Consider the following 20,805-nt stretch of genomic DNA (forward strand, 5'->3'; position numbering starts at 1 on the left):
AGAGGAATATGTAGTTGGTTGCTATGGGCAAAAAAAGTGGATGCTTTTGGTGAAGAGGTTTGTTGTGGGTAGATGTAGGAAGTGTTTTTCCAAAGTAATTTATAGCAATTAGTGCCTATGATATAATGTATTGAGACCTTTACAATAAAAATATCATGTTTTAATTACCACCCCATTTGCTTTCATGAAGTGGATTTGATACATATGAAAACCTGTCTGTGAGCATTTTTTGTTTATCCGGGTCATTGTATGACTAGTAGTAAGAAGTCACATTCAACTAGGCTTTTTTGTAATGCTGAGCATTACAAATCAAATCCAAATGGATTCCTAAGTTCAAATGCCTGGCAGGAACATAGCCTACATATCCTAATGGGCAACTTGGTCACCTTAATCCAGTTCAGTTGTGAGTGCAAATGCTGGGGTATGTTCCCATCACTACCAGGTGAATGTGACCAACTACTACAGTGAAGACCAGTGTTTCTGTTCAGCTCTTCTGCCTTTATGTGATTGCAAATTCCCAACTAGAGCCTTGTAAAATATAGTATATGTTATGGCTGTAGAGTTTCCATACATTTAGTTTTTTGGAAGTGATTACTATTACCCATTTTTTTTTTGTAATGAGTTACATTTATTCAGTACTGATTTGTGTGTCATCAATGCTACCTTTTGGGTTTTGTGCTCTTGTTCATGAATATTAATAATGTATAGCCTCATATATCAAAGTGTTCTAAATAACAAAAATCTCTGTTGTCTAGCAGTGGTTATAAGCTTCGGCTGTTAGAATGGAAACACCTAACTGGTGCCTGTGGGCAACACAAATTTATCTTTTAATCACATTTTACTGGATTAATTAATATGTGCTGTATCTCACCATTTTTCCTAAAATATGCTTTTCCAATCAGAAAGAGCGTCTCTAAGGAGCCTGAACATCCAGGCAGAAACTCTGCGCGGTTTGAGCATGGGAAGAGCTATTAGCACAACCAGCCTGGCTAGTAGCACATTAAATCGAATGGCAGTACGACCTGTATCAATTCAGCCTGATCTTCTCAAGAGACTGTCTTGTTCAGACCTATCAGTCCTTCAAACACACCTAGGCAGTGGGGGAAAAGACAGAAAAGCAAAAAACCCGTGGGAAGACAGACCACGGGTTATTAGCAAATCTTATCATGATCTCAGTCAGGTTGCTCAGTCACCCCAGCGGAGAATGCTGAATGCCAGAATGGATAATCCCCCAAACACACTGGAAGAACTAATGAGTCAGGCATCCTTTCATCAAATGGTCAAGTCAGATACAGAGTCGGTGACCGGCTGTGGAAGGCTCAATGAGTAAGTATAGGTCATTGGCATAGAGTGACTAAATGTAAGAAAATGGGGGGCATAAATTTATACATAATGTACAAGGTGCGACAATTTAATTCCCAGATAGGACTGTAAAAAAATATCAAATACCTCTGCATTCTTCAAAAGATCAAATGAATTTTGAAAACAACGTTCTTTCTGATCTCCTGTCAAGATTCAAGGCACCATCTTTGCAGAAATCTTTCTTATTCCCAAATCCTCTGTTAGCATCTGCCACACTGTTTCCCTGTATATGTTCAATTCTCCTGCCATGATTCGCACACTCAACATTTGATCTGACTGTACGAGGGTTCACACTCTGTCCATATTTGCATCCGTCCTTTGTGTTTTTGGCTGCCCACTTGATTCATCAACTCGGACATCTTTCCACCCCTCCTTAAACAGCCTCTGCCATTCAAAAACATTTGATTTCTTCATGGAATGTTCACCATAAGCTTATTGAACCAGAGCTAAAGTTTCTCTTGCACTTTTGCCAGTTTTTACATAAAATGTGATGTTAATCCACTGCTTCAGATTCCTGTCACTCATTTTTCGCCAACAGTGCAACACACACGTTATTTCTTCTACTCTGTAAAGCATGAGTCAACTGGTCTGTGACCCAAGCGAGTGCAAGTTAGAACATGTCAGAACACGCTCAAGTGTAAATGGGTGTGTGAGTCACCACCATAGTGCTACGCTGTGGTCAGGCGGGGAATTAGATGGTCACACCTCGTATATATGTGTACCTATATATTGCACACATTTTTTTTAGTTCCAGCAGTGCTAATTGTGTATGAAGTAAGAAATTGTTACCAGCATGTGTTTCATACATACATACTTGAGGCAGTACATAAAATTCTGCCTTAATGTTCTCTCATTTCTACTACTAAACCTATCGCTAGTGTACAATCATGTTTCCAGTGTGTATCCAGGTGGATTGTACCTTGTTTTTTTCAGGACAGATTGGGCTTTCATTTGGCGGTAAATGGTAATGAATAGCTCCTGATTATGTTTTATTATGAAAGGACGACTTTATACTTATACTTTTATTACATTACCATGACCCACCAGCAAAAAAACCTGAAAAATACATTCTACTCCTGCCAGTTGCAATGATACCACATACTGTATGTGTGCAAATTTTGCTCTTGTTTTTTTTGCCTAAACTGACTTTAACACTGTGACTAACTGACATTGACACACCAACACTAACTGACATTTAACCTGACATTAACTGATATTTACACTGGAACTAACTGTAACTGACACACTGCCACTGGCACCTACACTGAGACTAACACTTATTACACTAGCCATGAACCAATTAATCTTTTATTTTTTTAGTGAGGAGGAAAAGATACCTTGCTAGAGGGTATGTCTGCTTTTCTCCTCTTCACTGAGGAAAATCAACACAGGGGCAAGCTACAGATTGAATGATCATTGTGATAGCCAGAAACTATCACATTGATCATGTGTTTGGTATCTGGTTCTGCAAGGTCCCAATCGTTAGTAGAGTCTCGGGCTGTCAGCAACAGCCCTATCACCCTCTCTCTGTGCTGGAAGTGTACAGGCTTGCATGCTCCCAGCACAAACACAAGAACACATATATGTGCCGCCCTGGTTTAAAGCCTACTTCCTGGATGCCGTATATATGAGTTAGGTGGTCGTGAACGAGTTAACCTTTCATAACATGGATTTTTCACAACTAACCTTTGTCCTGTTATGCTTTTTCTCTAGGTCCAAGTCATTTTCAGGATTTAATAGGAACGCTGATATTAGGAAACCCGAGTCAGACTCTTCGTCTATGGATGACAGTGGTCACGCCTATGTTGTGGGTCAGCAACATAAAACTTAATTTGCTATAGTTAAACTGATGTTATAGCTAGACAAAGCATTGTGTTCTCCAACCAACACTGTACAGTAGAAGCTTTAAGTGTATATTTGTACTAAAATAAAACAAAATAAAAAAAAAAAACATGCAGAACTTCTCTTCAATACATGCACATTTCTCCATGTTTAATCTTTTTAACGACCCTGCAAGTACAAAAATACCTTTCTATTTTTGCTATGTGCTGTTATCGGACCTGCCCAATTTTTCAACCGAGTCTATAGAACAACTTTCTCCAATGTCATTGAGAGGAGGAGAAGAGGATGTGTTTTGTTGTCCGGCAGGGTTGAATTGGGCAGGGCTGAAACACTGCTTTGGGTTTCAGTGCAGCAGAGGCACTATGTTCTCTTTGGTTTTTAAGATCCCAGCAGGTACTTGCTCCCTCCCCTATCAGAAAACACAGTAATATCTAAAGCATGTAAAAACACAATCAAGTTGCAGTGCATAATCACATTAAATGTCAGATCAAAATGCAGCTGCAGTAGTATAGACCTAGCCTAAGACATAAAACATGGGGATATATCCATATATTATAGAGTAGAACCGAATATGGTTACACAGATGTCCTAAAGAATAAGTTTACCTTTTCACAAAAAATAATAAATGCACATTTTTTTGCAGGTACAAAATTGTACATTTATTATTTTTTGTTTCAGGAACCTGCAAAGTAGCATTGCAGCAGCAATTAGCAGATCGCTGGTGCCATGCAGGTCTCCTACAGACCTGTCAGTATATCAGCTTGCCCATACAGGATGTACGGGCAAGCAAATATACTGACAGGAAGAATCAACGAACTAACACGGCACTCCACAGCACCATGGTAGTTCGAGAGCTGTAAGCCGAAAGCCACTAAAGCGGAACTTGTAGTTCATTCACAGAACTATGTGAATGAATGACGCAGCCGTGTGGGTGGAACCCCGCACAGCCACACTGATTTAAAAAACTGGCAGATAGTACAGGGTATATTCCAGGGGGCGGGGATCGGGCAGCGGCTGCAGCATTGGAAACATGTAACATGTTCCACCCCAAACTTTAACATTAATGCTAAGGAATTCTGACATTTCTCTCTTATTTTCTGGCATACTTCTAGATTACAGATTCAGAAGTTCTGAAGTTACACATCCAGGCAGCTTTCCTTTTTAGAAGGAAGGCAGCAGTGGTAGCTTTTTCACATTACAGGTGTACTTACATTGATCATTTGCACATATTATATTACAGTAAGAGTGCTAGTCTAGGTAAAGGTCTGGTATAATTAAAGCCAAAATACATATGCTGGGTTTTTTATGCTTCTGACTACGAAGTGATAAAATCTTGTTGTTTTGCAGGTGTTAGTATGCATAGCCTTGGGAGCCCATCCTCACCCAACCTTTATAAAGGAAATGGTAGGTAAACTTATATGTAGAACTTAGAATTGATTTAATGCACCCTAGACAGTGAAAGTATAATTCTGTTGTAATACATGGGTATTACCACTTTCTTCATTTGCATAGTTTTATTTTGCCTACAGCATGAGGAAACTAATATGGAAAGCATGACCTTAATCTATAAATACCTTCAAGCTGAGTTAGGGCTCGTTTAAACTTGCTTCAAAATGTGGCATTGGACACGCTTTTTTAAAGCACTTTGAATGCCAATCAAAGCCACTGCCACTAAATAAAATACTTAGCTTGCAGTCCTGTTCACATGTTGTGTTTGCTTTTCTTTGATTCTACACAATGGGGTTGATTGAATAAAGGCAAATTATACTGTGCACTGCAAATGCACTTGAAAGTGCACGGCAAGTGCAGTTGCTCTAGATCTGAGGGGAAGCTCTGCTGATTTCTATCATCCAATCATGTGCAAGCAAAAATGCTGGGTTTTTTTAATTTTTCTTGCATACTCCCCTCAGACGTAGAGCAACTGCACTTGGAGTGCACTTGTGGTGCACAGACTATTTGCCTTTAGTAAATCATCCCTCATGTCTCTCTCATGGTGCTTCAAAGCCTCCCTAGAAGTCTGTGAAAAAGCTCGCTTACAGCACCTGCAGCTTTGGAGAGGCTTTTTTTCAGCTTTAGCTTTGCTTTGTTTTGTGGTTGAATATCTTTTTATTTTCACAATTAAGACGTGAAAAATTCCAAACACGTAAAAAAATTACAAACATTGCAAAGCAAGAACAGGTGTACATTATTACAAGTCAAAGAAACATGCGTAAAATAGTCAGAGTGAACACATGTCATTAATCAATGAATAACACCAAGAGTGGTAGAATGAGTTCGAATTCACTTAAATAGCAATGAATGTGGAATGTTAGCTTTGCTTTGTTTAAGGTATTGCAGGTATGAGATATCTCAGGATGCACTGGAGACCAACAAGAAAACCAGAAAGATGTAGTCAGCAGTCACTTCCAGTTCATTTATATATATTCTGGAAGTGTCTGGTGGGGATGTCACATCTGGTGTGCAGCATGTAGCAGCAGGAATGTGAGCAGGGTCCAGACCGGATCTGAGCATCTAGCAGACGGCCCACATGGGAAAGCTATAGCGAAAGGTGAGCGGAGACCAGAAAGAGAGGACTGAGAGAGGGATCAGTAGAGCTGTCGGTTACTACTGAGAGGGTAACCGCAGAGCAGGGAATTTCTACTGAGCTGGGGATCAGCAAAGCTTAGGGTACTTCTGAGTTGGGCAGAAACAGAGCTGGGGGGTACTACTTAGCATGGGATATGCTGAACGAGGGTACTGATAAGCTGAACAGGGTTACCAAGGAGCTGGAGCGTCATCTTTGGGATAACCAGTGTTTACGGAATTTCATTGGAAAGTCACCCTTGTCAGTACAGAAAATGAGGATGTTAAGTATATTTTCTATTTTCTTACTACTACCATGCAGCGATTTCATATGTGGGAAGGGGAGGCCTAATGTTATATGATCATTACTTTTAGTGCAAGATCTGCTTTATGAAGGCATTCCCCTTCCTCATATGAAATCGCTGTAATATAGTAGTAAGAAAAGTTACAAAATATACTTATTCCCGATTACTGCCAACGGCACCTAGGTAAGGGTGACATCACAATCCTTCTGTCGGGATCCTGAGAACAATTAGGTTCTTGTGCCGGAGCATCATCTTGCAAGACAAAGAAACTATGTATTCAAAAGATGACTAACAGGTTGACCTAATATCAGCATTTTTCTTTTTCACATATTTAAATGTGTGCCCTTTAATTCACCTCTTTAAGTAACAAGCTATACACTTAGGTTAGCTATAAGCCTCTTTAAAAACAAACTGCACTGATGTGAAATTCTAGAAGTGCCAAGATCAGCACTTCCTATCGACTTCAGGAATATTTATTTTTCCTCTATGTTCCGTTCCTAACAAAAGTGTGAAATCTTCCAGAATTGAACAGATGGGCTAATTTTTTTATATAGTACAGTGAAATCACAGCAGTACATTTTGCCATTTAGAAAGTTCAAAAAAAGAATGTTGTTGTAAGCACCACCTGTACTGGAAGCCGTTTGTCATTCTGTATTTGTATTTTGAAGAGAGGGAATAAGCAAGAGCCTGACTTCTGGAGGTCATTCTTAGACTCTCTCTGGGATAAAAAAAATGCTCTGTGTGCAGTTGTTAACATTCTTGTGGGTTTACTATTCCTTCTGCAACACTTTTCAGTTGCTGATGTAACACAGATCACACTCTTTCTTAATAATTTCAATCTTTAGCTAAGCCATCATGTGTTTATCTGTGTAAAATGTGGTCTAAAGGTAGTTTTTCTTTCTACATTCTTGCATGCTTGCAACTACTTTCAAGGTTCACTAACCATATGTGCAGAAAAAAAGACTTTTTTTTTGCAACAAGAAAGTTTTTGATAGTTTCATTATGCCTGTTAGGAGAGTAAGATCACAATTTTTATGTCTACTGTTATAAATGGGAAAGAAATGTTGCAGGCAATCTCTGCTGTTCCACACCAACATAGTGATATAGGAAAAGTGAATTTCTGTGTTGTTATTGTAATATCCAAAATATATCACCCCCTTACACACGCTAATACATGAGGCCCACTATGATCTAGATAAGTAAGAATGGTTTGGTTTGGTTTGACTTGAGGGGTGAATCTTAGACATGCATAGTATTTTCAGTGAGAATATTGCATTCTTTATCGTAAACAGTTTGTTTTAATTGTACAGGACAAATACTTGTATTCATAGACCAATTAGGACAATGCCCCCCTATCTGACTCTAGCACCTAGCACCCTGTCAAGGCATGTCACCATGCAGCTGCCTGACAAAAGCAGATTTGTCTGCCACTAAGCTTGAATTGGTCTGTAAACGTTCAACACTTCCAGAGCCTTCAGCTTCCAGAGGCCAGAAAGGCTTTGCGTCCTCTATTCCCGTGACCCTGTTCAGGAATCAGATGGAACCCCTCCTTTACTTGAAGATATTATGTAGGAAACTATTTTGTAGCAATGAGCAGAGCATTTTCATTCTCCTGCATTTTATGAAGCACAAGCTTCTTTATGCCTAATGCTCTCTGCTGTGGACACATTGATTGTCAGGGTGTGCACAAGTCTTTCCCTAGCACCACATAATGTTTCACAGCCAAAACAAGTCCCAATGGGTGCTAAGAGGCTGCTTGGGTCTAAAATGAGGTTTCCCATACATGCACTGATTTATTGTGCAATTTTGGTTCACTCAACACTAGGTTCTTTGTTGAGATTTATCCTATGGAAAATTAATTTTAAGATTAGACTGGTAGTGGATCATTCCATTTCAGCTCTCAATATCTTACTGCTTTAATGGAGATGTCAGCACCTTACTGCTGTAATAGAGATGTTCCATTTTTTTAAAGACTCTGTTGACAGGTGTTTGGAAGCCCCCCTTTCAAAAGCCTCTTTAGCCTTTGCAGGCCCAGCCCTGCAGCCAGCAGTTGCTGCTGTGTCTGTCCACAATGTGTTCCTTCCGGCCGGGGGTCTCTGTGCGTGGTAACGCTACGTTAGGCACAGCCCAACACGTTTTATTATATGTTTGACATCGTCAGGGTGGATGTTACCATTCCTGCAGCATATGGAAATGTGATTGTGATGTCAGTTTATATCAAATGTGAGTGAATTTTCTCATTTTAATATAGGGATATACTGCACCATGAGTATTTGTATCTTATATATTCCTACTAAATGAGAGTAAAGTTGGAGTGGAGCCAGTGGTTATATCACTGTTCCATTATTCAATGTGGTTCTGTTTGGGATTTATCCCTAAATCGCTGCTGGGTTTTCATTTGTTTAAACGACATTTGATTCTGGTAGGTAACCAATCTCATTTTCATCTTTTCTGGTCTTCCTGGGGTGTCCTTTCTGGAGTTAGTTCTGTCTTGGACTCGGTCACTTACAGACCATTTACCGTGGTCTACCAGTGAGCCAAATTAATATGAGAATACGTGCACGTGGAAGTAAGACACTGACACTTCGCAGTTTGCCAACTTCCTAAAATTCTGTTTTATTGAGGAACTAACAGTATCATTTATAGGGCATATGATGCAGGCAAAGCATATACATTGATTGGGTGAAAAGTCCACTGGGTTTCTGCGTGTTCGTCCATCCGTGTTGATATCTTCCAATCATTATCCCCAAAGAGACTCATTCCCTTTTATGGGGGTTGTTTACATTAAAAGATACTTTTCTCCTAATGAGTCACCAAGGGCGAGACTCCAGATGAAGGCGCCATCTTAATTATCATCATTGTTCTGTCAACCTATATCTGATTGTTTACTTAAGAGAGTAAGGAATTTAAAGAGCAAGATACAGAATGTAGCAAGACTATAAAATTGTCATTTTACTGATCATCTAATAAAACGTGGACTGTCAATCACAATCCACTACAATCCCCCCTTAAAATGGCTATTTTATTCCTGACTGTCCCTATGTCTTCTGATGTCCTAACTGCCTGGTGGCCCTCCCTCTGGAACTCTTTTAAGACGCATATAGAGCCCCTGAGTGGCTAATCCATCCCTAGAGTGTCGATACGTCCTGAGAAGGCCACAGTCAGGCACTGTCTTTCCCTGCTTATAGTTGTCTGTTAGGGGGGGGGAAATTTGTAGCATTCCCCTTTTTTTTTTTATAAGTCTGAAATATGATGATCAGGGGCCATAGTCTGTAAGGGAGTATAGGATTCCCTTTCTTCACGGGGGAGTTCAACATTGTTATAGTTCAGGTATGTAGGGGTGATCTCGTTCACAGCTTTCCCTATTAGCCTCTTAATGCAAGGGATCACACAGCAGGCGACTACTGGATTTGTGGGTGCCCTTTTTTTGAGTTTTAAAATGCCCCCTGCATTTTTATGGACTTTAATTTTTTTGAGCAGTGTATATGAAAAACAAAAAACAGTCCTTTCCAAAAGCAATCAGTGCTCAAATTTAAAGGAACACTTTGAAAACACATCAGATCTCAATGGGGGAAAATATTATGCTGGATATCCATACTGAAATGGATTGGGTAATGTGTTAGGAAAGTAAGGATGCCCCATCATTTGATGGAAATTAAAATTATCAACCTACAGAGGGCTGAATTCAAAGACACCCCGAAAATCAAAGTGAAAAAATGATGCAGCAGGTTAGTCCATTGTGCTGAAATTTCATTGCAGCAACTCAGAATGGTACTCAGTAGTTTGTATGGCCCCCAAGTGCTTATATGCATGGCTGACAATGTCTTGGCATGCTCCTAATAAGACAACAGATGGTGTCCTGTGGTATTTCCTCCAAGATCTGGACCACTGAGCTCCTGGACAGTCTGAGGTGAAACCTGGAGGCGTTAGATGGACCAAAACATGATCTCAGAGGTGTTTTATTGGATTTAGGTTAGGCGAGCATAGAGGCCATTCAATGGTATCAATACATTCATCCTCCAGGAACTGTCTGCATACTCTTGCCACATGAGGCCAGGCATTGTCATGCACCAGGAGGAACCCAGGACCCACTGCACCAGCATAGGGTCTGACAATGGTTCCAAGGAATTCATCCCAAAACCTAATGGTAGTCAGGGTGCCATTGTCTAGCCTGTAGAGGTCTGTGCGTCCCTCTGTGGATATGCCTCCCCAGACCATCACTGACCCACCACCAAAAGGGTCATGCTGAACGATGGTACAGGCAGCATAACATTCTCCACGGCTTCTCCGGACTCACGTCTGTCACATGTGCTCAGGGTAAACCTGCTCTCATCTGTGAAAAGCACAGGGCACCAGTGGCGGACCTGCAAAATTCTTGTGTTCAATGGCAAATGCCAGTCGAGCTCTATGGTGCGGGCCAGTGAGCACAGGACCCACTAGAGGACATTGGGCCCTCAGGCCACCCTTATGAAGTATGTTTCTGATTGTTTGGTTAGAGACATTCACACCACTGACCTGCTGGAGGTCATTTTGTAGGGCTCTTGCATTGCTCGTCCTGTTCCTCATTGCACAAAGGAGCAGATACCAGTCCTGCTGATGGGTTAAGGACCTTCTATGGCCCTGTCCAGCTCACCTAGAGTAACTGTCTCCTGGAATTTCCTCCATGCTCTTGAGACTGTGCTGGGAGACACAGCAAACCTTCTGGCAATGGCACGTATTGATGTGCCATCCTGGAAGAGTTGGATTGCCTGTGCAACCTCTGTGCACCTCGTGCTACCAGTAGTGACACTGACCCTAGCCAAATGAAAATCAGTCAGAAAAGATGAGTAGGGAACAAAATGTCAGTGGCCTCCACCTGTAAAACCATTCCTGTTTTGGGGGTCGTCTCATTGTTGCCCATCTAGTGCACCTGTTGTTAATTTCTTTAACACCAAACAGCTGATATGGATTAACAAACCCCCTCTGCTATTTAACTGACCAGATCAATATCCCAGGAGTTTCATTGACTTGATGCTATACTCTGATTGAAAAGTATTCCTTCAATTTTTTGGAGCAGTATATATTTACTGTATTGAATATTGTTTATCATTTTTATGATAGCACTGCACTTTGTGTGTTGATGTCTGTTGAAGGTTTTTTATATCCATAAACCTGTGCTAGCATCTGTCTTTGTATTAATGCTTTTGACACACTTTTTATCCTAGCACAGAATCATACACATTTATATTGTTTTGTCTATTTGCCATACTATGGATAATTTAATAGAGACTATGAACCTGTCTTTGACCTTTTTCTCTTAAAACAATAAGGCAGATGGCATCAGCTGCAATTGTTCTGTGTTGACACTGTAGAGCAGGGGTCTCCAAACTTTCCATAGAAAGGGCCAGTTTATAGTCCTTCAGGCTTAGGGGAGCCGGTTGTGTCCAATGGGAGTAAACAATTCCAAATCTTTGGTATTAGGGGAAGAAATAGTTGGTGTCAGTGGAAGGAATTATTCCCCCATCGTTGGTGTTAGTAGAAGGAATGATGCCCCATTGTTGGTGTAAATGGCAGGAATTATGCCCCATTGTTGGTGTCAGTGGAAGGAATAATGCCTCTGGGACCAGATAAAGACAAACAAAGAACCACAGTTTGGAGACCACTGCTCTAGAGAATGTACAGTATTGTGCAAAAGTTATAGGCAGGAGTAAAACAATGCTGTAAATTAGAAGTGTTAATCGTTTATTTTTTAACTAAATGCAAAGTAAATGAACAGAAAGGAAATCCAAATCAAATTCATATTTTGTGTAACTACCTTTTGACTTCAAACCAGCATAAATTCTTTTAGACACACACAGTGCTTGTCTACACAATTTTTGAAGGTTGTAGGTTGTTCCAAACATCTTGAATAACTAACCACAGATCTTCTGTAGATGGAGGCTGCCTCAAATCCTTCTTGTAAAGCCAGAGAGACTTGACTTTGAGGCCAGAGCTCTGTGGGAGCCAAATCATCACTTCCTGGACTCCTTGTTCTTCTTTACACTGAAGATAGTTCTTAATGACATTCAATCTGTTTGGGGTCATTGTCCTGCTTGGTCTCAATTCAGACTGATTTATGCCTTACCTCCAATGAAACTCCTCTCTCGACTGCTGTGCAAGATAGAGGATGAAAGGGTTCTGGTGATTCTAATAGCACCAAATTGGTCCTGAAGGACATATCACACAGACATGCACAGACTTTTGTGGACAACCCTCTAAACAGACCAGACCTACTGGGCCAAGTCCCCCTCTTTCATCCTGCTTCTCACTCACTGGCTTTAACAGCATGGCTATTAAAACTCAAGTCCTAAAGGATGTGGGTACATCTGACTTTATCTCTACCTCACTCAAAGGAAGAAACTCCATCTCCCACAAAATTTGCAGTCTGGAAGGATTATTTTGCTTGGTGTGAGGACAAACGAGTGAACCTCAGAAAATACACTCTCTTGTATTTTGTCTTTCTTCACTCTGGTCTTGACCAGCGTCTGGCTCTGAGTACCCGTATGCTTTCAGAAACCTTTGGCTTTGCAATCCTTAATCACAACTTTTCTTCAGGGAGTTGCTTATATAAACCCCCCGATTTGACCTCCTGTGTCACCTTGGGATCTCAACCTGGTTCTTTTCTGTAATTTGTGCTTCAGAGACCTCTGTTCAAAAAAATTTAAGAAATTTCTTTGAAAGATCTAACATGGAAAGTTGCCTTCCCTGGTGGCCATTACATCTGTTAGGCACATTTCTTAGTTAGCAGCTTTTTTGCCCTTTATTATTTTGCACAGAAACAAGGCGGCCTGGAGATCTAACCTTCTTTTTATTCCTAAGGTGGCCTTTTCTTTCTATCTCAATGAGGATATTTTTCTCCTTTTCTTCTGTCCTGCTCCTAAATATGACAAGGAAATTGCTCCACACTGTTTATTTCTGCACTCCTGTGACCTGTTTGTAGCTGACAGCAGGCTAAAATCCACTGTTGGTTGCCGTCACTCAGCCGGTCCAGGCTCTGGATCGATCCCAACTTTAATATTGCGCACCACCCAGATACCTGGACCAGCGATTGGCTCAGCCTCTCAGTGAGCTGCATTGAGACTGAGTCAGCTGCTCCCACCCCTACACAGGCCAGCGCTCCAGCGAGTGTTGGAGGGGTAGAGCAGGGAGGCAGAGACTGGCAGTGACCAGCTCTCAGTCTTTGATCGCTCAGTTCTCGGTCTTAGAGGTGGCAGCGGACATACGCAGCATCAGACTGATGCTGCATCTCTCTAGGTGAGTATAATTGTTTCTTTTCAATTCCCAAACCTTTATTTTAATGCAGCAAGACCTGCAAGTGTTTATGCATTGCAAAATGTGGGTGAACAAAAAGCAGCCATGAAAAGAAGTACAACTAGAGTATAAACATTTTTAGTTTGTTTTGGATAGTGCAGAGGGATTAGAAAACATGGCAGGTTTTTATTGCTGTCTGCATCTCCCATTAGGGAGATTCCCTCTCATTATTTGTCCTTGTAACTGTTCTCAATGAGATTGAAAGTGAAAGAAATTCCCAAATTGCCATTGGATTGCCACCAGAAGAGTAATAACAGGAAAATATTTGGAGGATTTTCTGTCACTTCCTGCTTTGACTTTGGGACTGGAAGTGAAGGGAAATTGCCCCAATGGTACACAAGTGGCAAAAAGGAGCTATAATTCTCCTTAACGCTATCCAAAATAAAATAAACACCGTTTTCTTTAAATCTTTTAAAGTCACAAGACATTTTACCTTAATGCATTACCTACAAGGTAAAAAACCTTTCAATACCTGTTTGCTTCCCTGCACCCCCTTCCTAATATTTATCTGAGTCCTGTATTTATCCAGTGCTGTGTCCTTTGAAGCAGCGCTGCTCTCTTTTCCTGGTCTTACAGGGCAGATTGATAGCAGCAGGAGCCATTAGTTCCTACTGCTGTTAGTCAAATCCAGTGAGGCGGGGGTGGGGCCAAGCTGCGCTGTGTGTGTCTATGGACACAAACAGCCTGGCTCAGGAGAATGCCAAAACGTCTGCCTCAATAGCCAGCGGCTTTCTATGGTGGCAGACGCAGAAAAGGAGGACCAGAGAGTGCTGGTTATTGACCCCAGAAGAGGAGGTGAGGGGCCGCTCTGTGCAATACCAGTGCAAGGAGCAGGTAAGTATAAACCACTTTTTTATTTTAGGTTAATAAAGGGAGCCTTTAGAACCACTTTTATTTCTACTTTAATAGAAGTAAACCACAGAGTAGTCTGTTCTTCCTCATTTTGAAATGTTTTGAAATGAAAACTGGCACAGATATAATTGGTAGTATTTTCCATTAATACCAATAAGTTGCCATATTTAAGTATCCAAAAGATGGAAATGTAAAGTCATACTGGTTATTTGTGAGCAATGTTTAGAATATGAAATGTATGGCATTTGGAACTGTATACATTATTGTCACTTAATACCAAACAGCAAGCTGTTGTATGCTAAAGAAACAGATTCCTATGCTAAATGGCAAACTTGGGTGTTCTATAATTACATTGAATGTACAACACACTCTTCAAATAGAAAATACTGGCAAGTACAATCCATGTTTCGTGTATTGGTCCAATATAGGTAACAGTTTAACTCTATCCTTAGAAAAGATGCAGAGCAGAATATTGACTTCTACACCTGAGAGAGAGATCACTTTGGTAAAGTTAAAGAAGGATCCCAAATATGACCTTGGTGAGTTTTTCTTCTTTTTTTATGAAGAGTTAGAACTACTAAGCATGTTTTTATTGCTGATTATGCCTTCCCGTTCTAATGACAACTCCATCCCTATTGTCTTGTAAGGGTGTCACAGAGACAGAAAGTAAGGGAGTTTCTCCCTAGGCAGAAATAAAAACAAACCGGCATTAATTTTACCTCTTTCTTAACTTGTTCAAAACTAAACGTTTGTAATTGTATGAACATTCATACAAATATTTACAAAAATATTCATACAAAAAAATCTCAGTACATTTGATAATGAATGTCATTTGAACACACTTCAAAATTTGATTTGCTATTAATATTAAATTTCGTAATGCATGTAATTTCCAAAGCAAAAATCATATACACTTAGTGATTCCTTCAGAAACATTTTCCATTCTGTTCCTCTGAATATTCTTATCACTGTGGCTGAAAACGAATATTGTTTTACCCCACTAATGACTAATAGATCGAACGTTTATAAAACAAAGTTGAACTAAATCCTAATAGTGTATGGCCAGCTTAAGGCTTTAACATTTGTTTATGGATTTTATTGATCACAGTAGCTGATTGAGATATTAAAAAGACAGCATTTGTTTGTTATAACCTGGCTGAGTGGTGACCAATGTGTAATCCCTTTCTGTGTTATTGTTGGTTATTGTTAGTGAGTGAGAAGAAAAACACTGGAATACCACTGTGCAAAAGTGCATTTGCTTTGGAAGAATAAATCGGCTCTAATGTCGGGTGTCCTACATATTTGGATATTGCTGCATTATATAAAACTATTAGAATAGTTTTTAACATTTTAGAATAGGGTGCCCTTTTAAAATGATGGACAGTCTTGAGGCACCCCATTTTAGAATGGGATGCCGCAAGACTGTCTATTTATTTATTTCAGGTACTTATATAGCGCTGTCAATTTACACAGCGCTTTGCATATACATATTGTACATTCACATCAGTCTCTAACCCTCAAGGGGTGTACAATCTAAGGTCCCTAACTCACGTTCATACACACACATACTAGGGCCAATTTAGACAGGAGCCAATTAACCTACCCGCATGTCTTTGGAGTGTGAGAGGAAACCGGAGTACCCGGAGGAAACCCACGCAGGCACAGGGAGAACATGCAAACTCCAGGCAGTTGGTGCCGTGGTTGGGATTCGAACCAACGACCCTAGTACTGCCAGGCAGAAGTGGTAACCACTTAGCCACTGTGCTGCTCACAATCATTTTATAGGGTGCCTTGGGACTGTTCATAATTTTAAAGGGTGCCTTAACTGAAAAAAGATTGAGAAACACTGCACTAGATCAATGCTTTTTTGATCTAATTCTTTACATTGCAGAGGTGAGATGTGGTGTCTTATTGACCCCATATCTCTCCATAAAGAGGACCTGTCACTAATTATTTCTATCACAAGGGATGCATGCATTTCTTGTGATAAGAATAAAAGTGATAGAAATTTTTTTAAAGGGACAGTGCAAAAAATAAAACAGAATAACATTAAATAAATGTTAAAAAAAAAAGTTTAAAGTGCCCCCGTCCCCCTGTGCTCGCACGTAATGGGGAACGCTTACGTAGGCCTTGCCCACATATGTAAACGGTGTTCAAACCAAACACGTGAGGTATCGCTACGAACGTCAGAGCAAGAGCAATAATTCTCGCACTAGATCTCCTCTGTAATTTTACACTACTAACCTGTAGAAATTTTTAAACCATCACCCATGGAGATTTTTAAGTACCGCAGTTTCACACCATTCCGCGATCGTGCGTGACATGTTGGGTATCTATTTACTCGTTGTAACATCCTCTTTCATATTTTAGAAAAAATGTGGGGTATATATTGTTTTTTTTTTTTGTTTGTTTTTTTAATCAAAGTGTATTTTTTTTCCAAAGATATATATATTCATTTTTAAAAACTAATCATTTCGGTTTCGGTACCAGAATTTTTATTTCGATGCACTACTAAATACTAGAATTTTGAGCCCCAAAAAATTGTGGCAGATGAGGTGGCTTTTGGGTTTCTACGTTCCAAAAATTTGTTATTATGGGGGTGTTCCTACTGTCTTGGCATTTTTACTTCAACATAAAATAAGGGACATTTTTTTGTAATTTTATTCCCCTTATATCGTGAAAAAAGAGTGATGATTAAATACCGCCAAAGAAAGCTCTATCTGTTTCATTTTTTATAAAATTATTAAATAAAACAGAAGTCTTCTTCTACCCATTAAATATGCTTTGATTGCTGTGCCTCAAGCAAGAGTCTCTCGGACACAAAACAACCAATCAACAATAATTTTAACACTTTGTCTGAGCCTACTGTAAAGAAGAAGAAATACTTAGCAACCAACAGCTAAGACAATAAACTCCTTGGTCAGATGTATGCAGTGTACAATACAGTGTATTAATTGTAACACACAGTGCCGTGATGAGTGCTGGGTTTAGAAGTATATAACACACAGAGTGAAGGGGTCAGGAATATGTAATGCACAGAGTGCAGGGGTCAAGAGTGTAAAACACACAGAATGGAGGGGCCAGGAAAATGTAATACACAAAATGCTTGGAGCAGGTGTGTGTAAAGTGCAGATTGCAGGGGTCAGGATTACAGAATGAAGTGTTTGCAGGGGTCTGGGTTGTGTAACCTCCCCACTATAAATCCCCCCCACACACACACACACATTCTAGAGCACAAATCCTCTCCTCCTCCAAATGCCCCCTCCCCAGCACAAATCCTTTTTCTCTCCCAATCCCTCCATAGCACAACTCTTTCCCCCCAAATTCTCCATCTTGGGACAAATCCTCCCCCCAAACTACTCCCAGCACAATGCCCCCGCCCCCCCTCCCCCCCACAAATTCTCCTTTCTAGCACAGATAATTTCCCCCCTCCCCCCTTTCTCTAATTCAACTTCTTCTTAGTACAAATCCCCTCCTCCTTCTCCAAGTCCCCATTTTAGCAATAATCCTCTCACTCCAAGGATTAGTTATCTCTGTCCCCCAGATCAGATCAGCCTGTTGCTCACTACAATTACACGCCTCCCTGAACTTATAGATCTCAGTACAGTATGGCATTGGAAATGTCCTCTCTCCCAGCCCCCCCCCCCCCCCATGTGTGTGAGCCAAGGAGGAGCTTAGGGTAAGCTGTCTGTGACAGGTAGTCAGCAGGGAGAGATGCTGACTGGTTCAGTGCAGTGGGGAATGTGACATCAAGGACCAAGGACAACCCACAAGAGATGTGGGGCATGTGTCCTGGGTGCACAGCTGTGTTGGAGAAGTCTTGGTGTCCAGATTGCAGCTCCAAGGTAATAAGGAACTACATGTACCAGTCTCAATCACAACATACTCATATACAGAACTATATGTCTCAACAGTTCTGATTTTCTTCTAGTCTTCTCCTAGTGAGACCCTGCAGCCTTGAGTTTCCAGATGCATGTCACTGGAGTAATCTCTGAATACTGATCCTTTTCTCTAAGCATAGGTCTGGTATATTGTATCTTGAGTTCAGCAGGGACCTGAGCCCAAATTCTTGGTGACTAATTGGCTATATTATGGTATGGAATACAATGAATTCTGTGTTCCCTTCTGAGAGAAGCCTTCTTCTCTAGACCCCCTGTTTCAGATCAGCTAACCTGCTTACACACTTGTTTTTGTTTAATTTTCATGTAACTGATGTTCATTTTGAGGCGATAGATTTCACAAAAATATAATAATCCTGATCTATGTTATAGTCACCAACAAAGAAAGTGATGTGAATTCTAACATTTTGCAGTTGTTTCCAGAACAGCAGATTAAATCTTGCAATACTTGTTCTGGTGACAGCTGTCAAAAAGAAAAAATCTCTTTTTTTGAGAGATTTTCTCTCCCTTCTGTTGTGTCTCCAGGACAGGAAATGAATGCTAATTCTCAGCAATAGAACACACACAGGAAAAATAAACTGACAGGGGTCTCAACCTTTCCCTACTTTATCAGAAACCGAAAAGTTTAGGCTGTACATACACGTACGCATACATGAGCTATTTCTTTTCAGTGTATGGAAAAGCAAAACTTGGCTGTTAAACAATATATAAACCCAAAAATGTCATATTCCTGATATGCTCCTGCTGTACCTTGTACTTGTATGGAGAAGTATCCTCTTCGCTTTGTATCGCTTCCTTTGTGTGAAATCCCTAGTGTTCCTGCCAGTCTCCCTGCTTTCCTATTAAAAACTGACCACAAAGCATGAGAGCACAGTCTGATCAGTTCTCTAGCTGTGCTGAGAACTCAGCCTGCTCTCCTCCAATGATCAGACTTGTCCTGAAACACCACCCCCCCCCCCCCAAACACACACAGCTATTCACTGGGAAGACCCAGTGTACTTCTGTTTCTCCTCCCCTAGCTCTCTGAGCTTCTTATAAAGCTGAGAACAGATCAAAAAGGTGCTTATAATGTTTTTTATATCTACACACAAATGTTTTGCTTTTCATTTCTAATTCAAACTGAATGGGTTGTTTTACAAGATGAGGATTCACATGTACTTTAATATTGCTTTAGCATTCCAGGGTTTCTTGCTAGTATTGTTTGGCCCAGCACTACTGCTGTAAAGTAATAGGAGCAATGCTAAAAGACTTAAAAAAATGGACAAAAAACCCCTTACAGATGGGTCACACAGAAAGTTTTCGAAGAAAAAGTGGCAGCAAGTTTGTGATTCTCTCTATTTAAAAACCAGGCCAAATAACCACTATCAGTAGTGTCAGGGATGGCTAATTACACATAAGCCAGATATCCCCAGGATTCCTGTGCCCTATGGTGAACAATCACCACAAGGTGTGTGGTTTTGAAGGAAGTCATGTTTTTTGTTACTTTTTTAAAATAGGCACATGGACCCAAAACTAACTCTCCTAAAGACTGGTATGAGTATAGCATGGTGACTATATGCTTTTTTGTCTTTTTATCTTTAGAATGCCAGCCTATAGTCCTGATTGGTTGGGAGGGAAGTCCAACTGTTTGATCCAATCAGAGCTCATACTGTCTTTGTGATCATTTTTCATAATTTGTTTAGGGTTCCAGATAATGGGTGGAGAGACAACAGGAAAGCTTGATCTTGGCATATTTATCAGCTCTATAACGCCAGGTGGACCTGCAGATGTGGATGGACGGTTGAAGCCAGGTAGGAACTAAGAAAGAGGGACTATTTTTCGGCATTTAAAGCTAGCTAATGCAATATCTGTAAACAAAAAAAGGTTAGTCACTTCAGATTTGCATTTATGGGGATTGCCATAGCCTCTGAATGCTTGGCTCTTATACTAACCCTCTTCATTGCTTTAAACCTTTGAAAACAAAGGATCAGCATGGAATCAGGCAACTAACATTTGCAGAAAAAAACAGTTTTTTCAGGAGAGGCTGAAGGAATGGAAGGCTCACATTTATTAAGATAAAACAACACCAGCAAATATATTTTCAGATTGTTAAAACATAAAATGAAATGATCTCATCATCACAGCCAATTTCTGCTTACCTATTAATTAGGCAGCATATCAGTGATTGGATACAACTCATGGCTTAGAGGTCAGGAGTTTAATAGCATGCAGAAAAACACCTTTTTTCAGGGCTGGATTTATACTTTCTGCCCTCCTTAGGACTAACATCTTCTACTAGCATCATGGCTGCACAGGACACACTGAGGCTGTGGACAAAAGGCTGAAAGAGACAGTGTGGTATTTCTTTGTCAGTATTCCTAAAACTGACAATTGTAAGAGTAGGAAAAACGGTCTCCCTTGAGAGTGTTTGTCAGTAGATAATATTAATAATGTTGTTTGCATACAGGAGATCGCCTGATATCTGTGAACAGTGTGAGCTTAGAAGGTGTCCATCATCAGGCAGCTCTGGATATACTTCAGAGTTCACCAGAGGATGTTACACTTCTGGTATCTCAACCAAAGGAAAAACATCAACAAGGTATCTATATTGCTGACCAACATATTTCAGCCTGACTTGTGTTACCTTAGTAATTTTTCAGTATTAGTAAGCCTTT

The 20,805-nt window shown here is 40.3% G+C and overlaps 1 protein-coding gene across 4 annotated transcripts in view; it reads left to right on the forward strand.

The window, feature by feature from the left end:
* The window catches only part of PTPN13 (protein tyrosine phosphatase non-receptor type 13), a 375,298-nt gene that overhangs the window by 262,772 nt on the left and 91,721 nt on the right, over positions 1 to 20,805 (forward strand). For all 4 annotated transcript variants that reach the window (XM_089670565.1, XM_089670567.1, XM_089670566.1 and 1 more), the window contains 6 exons: positions 903 to 1,326; positions 3,076 to 3,173; positions 4,552 to 4,608; positions 14,705 to 14,791; positions 19,834 to 19,941; positions 20,598 to 20,729. In XM_089670565.1, the coding sequence (XP_089526691.1) occupies positions 903 to 1,326; positions 3,076 to 3,173; positions 4,552 to 4,608; positions 14,705 to 14,791; positions 19,834 to 19,941; positions 20,598 to 20,729 (906 nt within the window). The remainder of the gene's footprint in view (positions 1 to 902; positions 1,327 to 3,075; positions 3,174 to 4,551; positions 4,609 to 14,704; positions 14,792 to 19,833; positions 19,942 to 20,597; positions 20,730 to 20,805) is intronic.

Source organism: Staurois parvus, unplaced genomic scaffold, assembly GCF_062004578.1.
Source record: "Staurois parvus isolate SC_StPar_1 unplaced genomic scaffold, SC_StPar_1.0 ptg000091l, whole genome shotgun sequence".
NCBI classification, from domain to species: Eukaryota; Metazoa; Chordata; class Amphibia; order Anura; family Ranidae; genus Staurois; species Staurois parvus.